This window comes from Cariama cristata, unplaced genomic scaffold (genome assembly GCF_000690535.1).
Source record: "Cariama cristata isolate BGI_N322 unplaced genomic scaffold, ASM69053v1 scaffold5163, whole genome shotgun sequence".
NCBI classification, from domain to species: domain Eukaryota; kingdom Metazoa; phylum Chordata; class Aves; order Cariamiformes; family Cariamidae; genus Cariama; species Cariama cristata.
In genome coordinates, this window is record NW_009608805.1 from 39,019 (window position 1) to 50,782 (window position 11,764).

The 11,764-nt window shown below is 35.3% G+C and overlaps 1 protein-coding gene across 1 annotated transcript in view; it reads right to left on the bottom strand.

Moving 5' to 3' along the window:
• The window catches only part of BAIAP2L1 (BAI1-associated protein 2-like 1), a 33,299-nt gene extending 22,016 nt beyond the window's left edge, over nt 1-11,283 (bottom strand). Inside the window, 2 exon segments of the mRNA XM_009697279.1 lie at nt 7,463-7,549; nt 11,214-11,283. Coding sequence (XP_009695581.1) covers nt 7,463-7,549; nt 11,214-11,283 — 157 coding nt within the window.
• Nucleotides 11,284-11,764: the final 481 nt, after the last annotated feature.

The window sequence follows — 11,764 nt, forward strand, 5'->3', positions numbered from 1 at the left end:
TAGGATAATTTCTGGTTTGTATTTTAGCAGGGAAACATTATAGAACTTAATAACTACAACAACCACCAAAAGATCTTAAGCTAACAACAGTTCAGCTTCACTGTATGATGCCACCTGATCACTCATTGTCCAGGACGTATTTTGCATATTTCTTCACAAATTTTTTATTGCTTTGGGATTTTTGTGCATTTTTTAATTATAGTTCTGGATATCAACATGGTAACAGGTTTCTCTTGCCTTTCTTTTTGGTTTATTAATAGCACAGTGCCAAGTATTCTCCATCGTTCACGAACATTGACTTGCAGGAGCTTTTGCCAGGCTGTTGGCAGGGCACATGCTTATGACTACCTGAATAGTTAAATTGATTTATAGATCAGTGAATATATACAGCTTCCAATAGTTCTGCAATAGATGGTCAAATTATTAGATGTGGAGTTAAGTTGTTCATATTTAAGAATCTAAGATTGAAGTTTTTCTTTCTTCCAGCAGACTTATCAAAAGTTTGCATGCAGAATACTGAACATCAAAAGCCACAGTACTGATTCTAGAGAAAAAAAATTGTCAATATGACTGGCTCGCTTTAATCTCATAAATGACCTTGAAAAGTAGAACTGTAAGTAGCAGGGTGTTTCCACTAATCCTGTTAGTGTTTTATCAGTAGAAATGCATCTAGAAAGGCTGGCTGATCTCCTTCCATCTTTCTTACAGCAGATTGGAGGTCTATACAGCACAAGCCCAGAATGTTATTGTAAGATTAGAAGATACAAAACCTCATCCCTGAAAAAAACCACAACTACTTTGTATTTCCTTTTCAGCATAGCTCTCTGTGTACTTTCCTTTTATAAGAAAAGAATGAAGTGGCTTCTTCCAATTCAAATTCACTACAAATATAGTAGAAGAGTGTTTTATTAATGCTCCATAGGAAAAGCTGGCCTGACATAGTAACTACTTAAACTGCAGCCTCTAAGCTAGTTTCCCAGAAGTTTCCACCAGATGAGGTGCTAAAGGGGTTCTGTAGTTGCTGGCACATTTCCCTTGCCTTTCTGTCCAACATAGTCTATTCCAAAAGCAGAATGTTTATGCTATAGAAGAGACAGTGATGCACTAAGCAAGATGGGACAAGATGACAGATCTCTCTTTAGTTTAAATGAGCCGGTGAAGGGAAGGGTGCTAGGTGTCATCTTTCTAAGGCAAGTGAAATAGGATTCCAGCTGAAAGGGTCAATTTATATGCTCAAGTAAGCCAACAACTCCACCCTACCCCCTCCTCCTTTTTTTTTTTTTTTTTTAAATTGAAGTACAACTAGCTACATTCATCCTAAACGATGGAATTTTCCTCTTTTTCTGCTTGGCTTTCCCAATAGCAAGAGTGACACTTCAGTGCTATATCACAGAAGTAGCAAGAGAGCTATAGCTTTGAAAAGTACCTGCTCAAGTGGCAATTTTCCGTATTAATCAGGAAGGAAATAGACAGTTTTGAATGACAAATACCTGCGAGATAGTGTTTTAAAAAGATGGTATTGCCTTATATTACAGTCTGATTAGAAATTTTTCAGGAAGGAGATATGTTCTTTTTAGCAAAATAAGAATTTTCCAATTCAGCTCTAAAAATTTTTGTATAAGAGTTGGCCACTGAAAGCTCACAGTTTCTGATATAGAAAATCTCTCATTTCTGCAAATAAAAAACGAGGAGAGAGAGAAAAGTCCACAGGGATTCTCATAATTGCAAATGTAAAATGAAGTGGCTATCACTGAAAAAATCAGATAGAACTCGCTATAGATTGAGCTTCACAATACTAATTAAATTAGTATTAAGTTTGCATTATTATCAAATTGTTAATTGTTAGTTTGCTTTAAAAAAAAAGCTAGAAAAGTTCTCTGTGATCCTGTTAGACATTACCCAAGAGCTCTAACTTACTAGCTTACTCATACAGATTTGTAAGAAACGCTAACTATTGGATAAATTGCAGGCTTATTCTCTGATCTTTAGCTTATTCTCTTAACTGACTGATGCTTTATCAACCTTGACTCTGAAACTAATGTGCAGTTACCCCAATAACTATAGGCATTTGGCTAACTGTAGAGAAGCATAAGGGCTCTCAAAAAAAGAAACATGCAGAGAGAACCTCTGCCCCCAGTTACCCATATCGTAGTATTACTGTAGTTACTATATCACTAAGTGTGTTACTATATCACTTCACAAGTGAGATTTTGCATTTGACAAAGCACGACAAAGTTGTGGAGACCTTTAAAATGACACCACTTTATAAGCAAACCCGTGTTTCGTGCATATGTTCAAACACTGTCTTTTAGACCTGAAGAATGGTCCTTTCTTTTGTGCATGAGAGGAATATCAAGTTCAGGACTCATCCTCTCTCAGGCAAGAATTCCACTTACTATGCACAGCATTAGAAGTTTTTAGTTTGGTTTTTTCCCCACTTCCCCCTATCTTGTGACTACCACAACACTGGGCAATCTTTTAGTCCAATACTTGCTTCTCTAGATTGCCTGTAGTAGTTTTTAACCAGAAAATGCCTCCTGAGAAGAACCCAAATTTTTCCAAATTCTTACATTTCAGACTGGAGATGAGCATAAGCTTTTACATACCTGTTTCTGGAGAAGTTTTAACAGAATGAAAAAAATAAGTCTATAGCACAGAGTAATCTTTCAATAAATTATCAGTCTTGGTTAGTTAGATTAGGGAAGAGATTTTGTCTCCTCCGATTTTCCTTTTAATATGCTGAACTTATGCAATTTAGTTCCATAGGTCAAGACCATGCAGTGTAATATTTTTCTTACAATTCGGCATTTCGTATTTTGACAAGCAAGAAATAGTTTATACTTACTAGTTCTTGAGCAATAAGCTCGAGATACAGACCCATAATATAATTGTGGGTGATTGCTATAGATACAGTTGCCACGCAACAAACAAATTGAGACTTTACACCCGCAATATAATGAATAAGTTGTAGCTACAATAACTGGCAGGTGCTAAAGAGGATAGTTGGGAAGATATTTTGACAAGCAATAAATAGTTTATACTTACTAGTTCTTGAGCAATAAGCTCGAGATACAGACCCATAATATAATTGTGGGTGATTGCTATAGATACAGTTGCCACGCAACAAACAAATTGAGACTTTACACCCGCAATATAATGAATAAGTTGTAGCTACAATAACTGGCAGGTGCTAAAGAGGATAGTTGGGAAGAGATGAGAAGTAGTAGTCAATTAGTGAGCAGGAAATAACTTCCCGATTCCTTGAGCAAGTGAAGGCTACAGAGACAGCCTATGTTACTAGAAGAGAGAGTTTATTAAAATTATAAGCACTAAGAAAAAAAATACAGTAAGACAAAGCCTTATAAATCTGTATTTTGGGTAAGACAAAAACAATTAGCATGACATCATGACAGTTACTCTTTTAACACTGTATCAGTGGTATAGTATCTATGTGAAATTATTTTTAGTGCATTATTGAAACCCAAAATGTTACTGTGCTAGTGTAGTATGCTGAAATTTTAATACTCTGAAATATTAACATTTTTAAATGTGCAGTTTCTTATTTCTTATCTTTTCTTCCTAGTGGAAGAAATGTGCCTAGGAAAGATATGCAAATTCCATATTGCAGAATAACTTGAACCACATAAATTCAAGGTTATGTTCCTAAACACTGATAGCCAAGTCTGAGGGACTACAAGCTTAGAAATTTAGGGAAATAACAAATTAGAAAGAACGTTGACCTAAATCAACTTATCCCTTATTCATAAGGGTTGTATTACGAATGTAGTATATTCTTCTACTTCCTCAGCTTACTCATATTAAGTTATTCTGTATTAACTTAATTCAGAGAGCTTCAACCAGACTTGAAAGATACAAATACGTCATACAAAAGCTCTGAATCAGCTGGAATATGCAGATTTCCATTTCATTCTCTTATTTCCCTCTTCTGCTCCAATCTCATTTGACGGAAGAAAGCACTTGCTGGCATTTTTACTTGGGGTTTTTTTGCCCCACTACTTCTCTACCCTCTATGCATTTTACCCTCTACTTCAAAATTTTTCTTGCCTGTTTGTTTTCCGTTTCTGTTTCTACCCTACTGTGGGGTTGGTATCCATTTTACTGTTTCATTACAGTAAGATCATGTTCTCCATTTCCTTATGGGAAGGAAGGATTGACTGTTTTTGATACAGATCTTCACATCACATTTGGCAGTAAATATGCTCTAGGTCACCCAGCAGGTTTGGGTTTGAACTGTAAAATGACTCAGTGCAATATTCCAGTAAAGATTCTCCATAAATTCTAAAGAATATTGTGTTTTAGCCATCTGAGCCTTGTAGTCCTTTCATAATTAAGTGTAAGAGGTTTAATGCAACATGACTGAATTTAGAATAATACATTATTTTTCATCTGCCACTACTAAAGGTGAAGTTGCTACACGAAAGACCTGAAACCTTCATTCCTGCCTCATTCCCCTGTTCATTATTCAGGAAACTGATTTTAATAGGAACCGTATCTGCAAAAGTTACAGCTTGATGGGAATCCTGTTCTAACACCTCCTTTTACAGCCAAAAGTACCTAATGGCTGATGGGTGAAACACAAAGCTAGTGGAAGAGGCATGTACATTTAAGATGAGTCAAAGAGAATTAATTGGCATATATGCTTTCCCTTCATTTCTGCTGTAGATGATTAATGAGGTAAAAAAATAGCACTACGGATTTCTAAGACTACTATGAAGTCTTGCCATCCATAAGCTACTTGTCCTGATTGTGGTTAAATTGGTAAGCCGTGGCTTGTTTGTTTTTAAACAGATTAGTTTCAAGCATTATTTAAAATATTTACTTTGGATGTTTCAATTTTTTATTACTCAAATGAAAACATTTACATTTTCTGGTTGTCCAAAGACCTAAACACTGGAAATCACAGTACCTCAATTTGAGCTCAAATATTAAAGCATTCCAAAACGCTTTAGAACTTGGTCATTGTTGGCTTATTCAATTTATTGTGAAGAGCCAGGATAACGTCTTAAGTATTGAAAGATATAACCATCTCCTACTGACATCGATGGGAACATTGCTACTGATTTCAGTTAATACAGGATACAGGAATGGGCCTTATAATATCATTTTTAACAAGGGAAAAGTAAAAAAGTTATAGAAATATTCCAGACAACATGCACACATAAAATTACAGAAATTGCTCCTCTCTGCTTCTTTGCCAGTCACCTTTAGACTGTTGCTGTTATAAAACAAGCTAGTGTGTCAGTTCACTTGGTGCTTAAGAACACATTCCAGAAGAGCAGTTCACAGGCGTATCACAAAACTTAACTGATATCTTTGCCAAAAAAGAGGTCAGTAGCTAACAGAAGTATTGTGCACAATAGAGCTGTTAGTGGTCAATAACATGTCTTCTGGCAAGTCTAAAGGAACTCACAGAAGAGACAATTCCACAGTGAGCTGCACCTACAGTAACTCCACTGGGGTTAATAGGGTCCACAAATGAGCAAATCACAGCAAAGTTTGATCTAATATTTACACATCCGATACTGCTGAGCATGCATCTTAATTTTTTTAACACACTAAAAGGTGCAGTAAATTCCTTTTTTTCTTTTTAAGCAAAGATACTTTGAGACATCTGGGGTGTATCATATTTCTTTGCTAAATAGTTCAGTATTGTAGCCCAGCTTCAGAGCTATTAAGGCTTTTTCAAGAAAATGCAAATGATCTCTCAGACTCGTAACCACATTATCCTGCCTTTTCCAACTTCATTGACTTTTCTTATCTCTTAATTTAGTGTTCTATCAGAGAGTATGCAGGAAGAAATCCAGAGTTGCTGTTTTCCTTAAGAAAAAAAGATTTTTCTGCAGTAACGGTTTAAGTAGAAGATGAACAAAAAGCAGTGTTAGAAGTCTGACCTTGAAGAAGGCCATGTTTTCTTAATACGGTATATCTAGAAAAAAGGTTTATAATTGCAGGGAAGAATTCATAGTTAAACAAAAATTTATTTTCAATCACATTTCTGTACTGTCTCCGATAATAGGAAAAACAGTTATTTTCAGAATTCAGCTGGAGACTACCCAATTATAATATCTTCATACAAGCAGACAATATCCCACAGTCATATGAAGTTCAATAAATAGATTACTTCCATGCATTTGACCAACTGCTTGATTGCAAAAATTGTTAACTATGCATTTGTTGATTTTTTTATAAGACTCTGCATGGTTATTACTTTTAAATTTCTCGTACTTTTCTTCTATAGTTTGAAACCAGCAACTCTGCTTTCTGTAAACAACCTGCAAAGCAAACACAGAAAGCGACTGCACTAGAACTGTTTGCTTTGTACTGTTTGCTGTTCTGCCGCTCCCAACTTCAACACAGAATGTTAACACTCACACAAAAGTAGTTTCAGAACAAAACATTAAAATGTATGCAGGCGCATAGACACCAGTGGCCACCATTCATGAAGCATCTTTTCCCTCAAGTCTGCTTTAGCAGACTCATTAAAAAGGCCATTTACTAAAAACATCCTTTTTGATCAGCTGAATTAACATGTTATTGTGAGTTACAGGAGCAGATGCATGTTACCTCATTGAAAGAGTCCTACATTACCTATCATCAAAAGTTCAGACAAGACATTTCATCAAGTTATTTTTGTCAAAAAGCAAATGAAGTCTTTAAACAAGTGTTTCCTCTTTACAGTATAGTTCCTGCTTCTTTGTTTTGGGGTGATGTTAGAATCTTTTGTCAGAAATATTACAAGTACTTTGATGAGAACTTCACTTCTGGAGATTGAACAGTATCATTTGAATGCTAGCCAAAGATGTACAAAATGAAGCGCTGCTGCTGCTCCTTCAAAAATTCAGAAGTTGTTTTCAGGAACATACAGAACTTGTATTACATTTACATTAATGTAAAATTAATCCATCTTTGACTCTACAGTTTCTCTTTCAAAAGCTCAACTAGAAAATAAATATAACGCATCTGAGAACTTTTAGTGATAAACTTGATCAAAGATAGTGAAGTGGAACCAAACTCTTCAAAATAGAACTCATTCAGAAAATTGTTTTAGTTTAGAACTGCTGTCATACACTAGGACTCCTCATACCGATATTCTTTTGTAGAAACATTTCAACATTAATCCCTAGTAAAAATCAAGCTACATGTTTTTCAATATTTATTTATTATAGAATTATATGAACTTAAAAAAAACAACATGCTTTTGAATGCATAGGCAGAAATATATTTACAAAAGTTAAAAAAAAAGGTGATTTTTTCAAAACATTGTGTCTTGAGAAATAATATACTTTAAAGGAATCTAATCCCTTCGATCTATACGTTATTTAAGAGTAAAACACACTTTCCAGTCCTTCTCTACTTCATATTAGTTCTGTGAACTGCCAGCAGGAAAACAAAAATAAAGTTTATATTTTGAAGTAATTTTAAAAAATTATATTTCACTTACCTAATTCTTTAGAAACTGGAGAATCAGCTGATATATCCCCAATCTTTGCAAGGCTATCATAATATGCTCTTCCAGCCACTACCATTGCTTGGGGCAGGGGGAGAAAAAAACAAAAGGTGTTAAATCAACGTATTTTCCATTTTCATTAATCTATGGTCCTATGAAATCTTGTAATCCAGGGCACATAGTAAGCGAGGGGTATACAGCAATAAGGAAATGCTGCTATCAGAGAAAGTTACACAAGTCGCTGTGCTACCTGCTAATCTGTGAAACCAGGCACAAAGACAGACCACCAGAATATACTAATGATGTTTCAGCCTGTTACTTAGTTCCAACTTTCATGCATATCCAGGAGCAATCAGCATCCAGTGGGTAGGTTTAGCCATAAGCCATTGGTCAGGACATCACAAAATTCCTTGGTACAGATAAAACTGTTGGAAAAAAGCGAAATGCAATCCCAAACTTACTAGAAATGCCAAAGTCTCTGCCCTGTATTGGCCAGCCAGACCACTGATCTGAGAAGTAGCTACTGGCCAAGAGACAGTGGACCTGCAGCTGCAACAAGGAGACACGGAGCTCTTGAAAATCAAATCATCGTTTACTGCTGAAGTTAGCTGAAAGAGTAACTCCCTTCAAAAAAGCTATGACGAAATACAGTTTGCCAGGTGTGACATGTTTAAAAGAAAAGTGAAATGTGAAAGGTTTGATACATTAGATACAGCCACTCTTAAAAATTACCATTATGGATAACACTGTACAGTCATCATATACTGCAATGACAAATATGATTTCTTGTCAAAATAATACATTGAAATCTGAGGATCCTACACATTAACACCAACTTTTCCACTTCAAGGAAATTTTAGGCCTTAAATGCTAAAACTTCAACAATTAAGTCTCTGAATGATGATGTTCAGGTTATGGAGATAACCCATTTGGCATTCTTTTCTCAATTTTCAACATACCATCAATGTTCCTGAGATGATTATAAATTACATTGTTCAGCAACTTGGTGAGCTTAAATGTTAGAGGATCTCTGGTTTCTTGGACAGACATGGAAAATTAGCCTTGATATATACAATTTCTGCACAGAGCTATTTTGACACTCCAGGACAGTCTCTACTTACTATCTTTGTCACTGAACTGAGATGGCAGAGAAAGCTGTATTCCCAGTACTTTAGGCAATAAAACCCTCAGGCAACAGGTGCATGTACAGTTTAAGAAGAAACCTGAAGGTTTAACATTCCCAACCAAAAAGGCAGACCCTAATTAACACTTAGATGCTCATCTCCCCGCCGAACTCCCCCCCCCCTTTATTGTTTATAGTCAAATTCCAGTTTTACAGGAACCGATAACCTCTTTATATATATCACTGAGGTTTCAGTTATTCTCAGTTAATCATTTCCTGGTTATAGCCAATTTAAACAGCAAAGCCAGTTTTGCTAGAATGAATACGGAAACATCAAGATTCAAACCGCAGGGAGGCCAGCAGTGAGACATATTTTACATATGTAGTAGATCTACAATGGTTGCCTTGTATCTTCACAGTATCTAGAACTGATCTGCACACCACAAAGAAAAGAAATAACAAGGACAAACTGGCAAGCTTTTATTGTAAAAGGCGGTCAAAAATACTTATTGAAGTAAGTCTTCATAATTTTTTTGTAGTAGTACATTTTTAAACTAAAGTGGAAGCCAAGCAGACTGTCACTGTTGACTTTAGAATACTTTTTTCTGAGAGGAATATAATTGGCAATTGCCAGTTAGAGTATTTTAGGTCTGTATTTTATAGTTTTTACTAGCAAAAGTTACATCTTTAGTTACCTAACAGTATATTCACCGAGAAGCCCAAAACTCTTCCAAGTGAAACGAAGATTCTTTTTGGGGCTCTGTTGCATTAAACAAGAGTAATTTCTGCCTAAGCTGCATCTCATCATTGCTCTATATTCAAACTTTCTGAACAGAATAATTATACTGGTGCTACTGATGGAGCAGTGTGCCACCTGTACACAAAGATTTTATCCCATTCCAACTCTTCCCATCTAATGTTTTCTCAAGATGGCCCCAAGTCAATCTTTTATCCCAATACAGGCACTAAAAAAGGAAGGAACTGTGTGATTTCTCCTGCGCTAGTCAAGCTAAATCAAGAATTCCACTTGTATAGTATCTCTTCACCAGTACTATGGCTAGCAAACTCCTTCTGCAGAAAAGGAGTTTTGACCTTTTGTCCTCAAAATGTATAAAAATACATTATAAACCTACCAGAAGTTCTTGTAAGTTTTATGTTGTCAGACTACTCTGACTTGTTTGGAAAGCTGCAAAGTGTTTTTTTAGCAACAGAATATTTACTCCTTGTTACAGATCTATTTGTACCACTCAGAAATTATGGAGAAAAGATTAACAATTTATGAGATTTCAAAGATGATTTTAATGTAGTTTCCCAATAGTTGTTGCAACATTGTAAACATTTACTCATTTGAAATAAAGTATATCTAGCATGAATGCTTAATCAGCCAGTCTTAAAAGGCAAACTTGCTAGAACAGAATACCGATCAGCCTCTTCAGCATTGCTGTGCGCAGTTATATTGTGAATTACTGATGACAAACTGAATTAAAAGAGGCACAATGTAATGTGTCAACAGTAAAGTATGTGAAAAGCAGAACCCTCAGAAACGTATTTAAAAAAACCTCAAAACAACCTTTCAGCTAAACATGAAAACACTCATTAGTACTTCTGGTACTACCTATAATCCCTAAGGTTAGGTATTAGGTAACCACAATGTTAATCCATCAGGTTCGGCATTACTGCAAATAAGTCAACATTTCATCTGCAGCACGCTTTGGTTTTATCTTTTTCTCAAGCCTGGTCTAAAATTTGCATGAAGAGAGATTTCAGTGCTATTTGGCTATGCACTACTTCTGCAGTATCACATTTCTCAGAGTACTAGATTACATGTAGGGGAAAGATATGCCACAGACTTGAACGAGGCAAAATTAGAGAGATTTTACATTGCTTTAATATGGTATCAAGCAGCTCAACAGGTCTGAAGGTGAAACAGAGCAAGCTGTAACAGGTCCTACAATATAAGCTTTGGGAATCTAAAGCATGGTCTTGGAAACCCATTCTTAGATAGATGGTTTCTGTGAAGTCAATAATGGAAATAAACAACCACATTATAAAAAGTCTGAGAGACTGAGTCCTTAGGTTCAAATTTATTCATTCCAATTTTGACTCCATTAAAAAGATACCATCAGGTTTAATATGGATAAGAAAAAAAATATTAATCTACTCCTTCAACTCTTAGTCATTCAAGTTGTTCTGTTCATAGGGTTACTGAGGTAGTGATGTATATAGGTAAGCAGGAACAGATCCAAGAATGTGAAATATCTTTTTTATTTTTTCCTCTGGAAATATATTCCAGACAACATGTAATTACATAACTTTGTTTTTTTCCATTTATATTATTATTCTAATGTGGGTTATTTACATTTGATTTTCAGTTTATTTTGCAGTAGCTCTGCCTAAGTGTTTGGGATGCAACTTCTGCAGGACAGTAAAAAAAAAATCAACGGTGAGAAGGTACATGTTTGGGTGTTAGTACTTTTTGTTAGTTGGGTTTTTTTCCCCCCCTAATTAAACACATCCAAAGTTTAACTTTGAAATTAAGCTTATACACAACTCTCATATCCAATATGTGTATTTAAATGAAATTTAAACATTCTTTCTAAAGTTAGCACCAAGAAGACTTACCATTAACAGCTTTTTCATAATTCTTGCCCAGATTTATTAAATTCCTCAGTCCTGGATTGAACTGTTCCATAACATTCTAGTGAACAGAAAAAAAAATTGTGTTGTAACCAAGGCAATTCAACAGTGGATGAAAGTATCTCAGTGTCACTTAGGTCTAGCTTTATGTTTTATACGTACAGCATACATCTGAAAAGTCTGTGGATGGATGAGAAATAGAAGGCTTGGGAGGAAGAGAAGAGCAAAGGATGGAAGGGAGAAGAAACTGAGCATTTAAGATCAAGAAACAGGAAAAAAAAAGGTAAACTATTTCAACAGAAGTAAAAAGGAATCTGGCTGTTTATAATACAAAAGGATGTCAAGTATGTGATCAAAGTTTGCACAGATTCTTCTTTTATGGTAGGTGATGATGAAACAAGAATAAGAGAAAAACCTTTATCCACTAATTGTTTTATAAAGTCAGACAATAAAAAGAACTTTCTGACAATGGTTCAAGATTTGAGTTCTTTCCCTGTCGCCCCGCCCTGAAAAAAAAAATGCTGGGAAAACAGGAA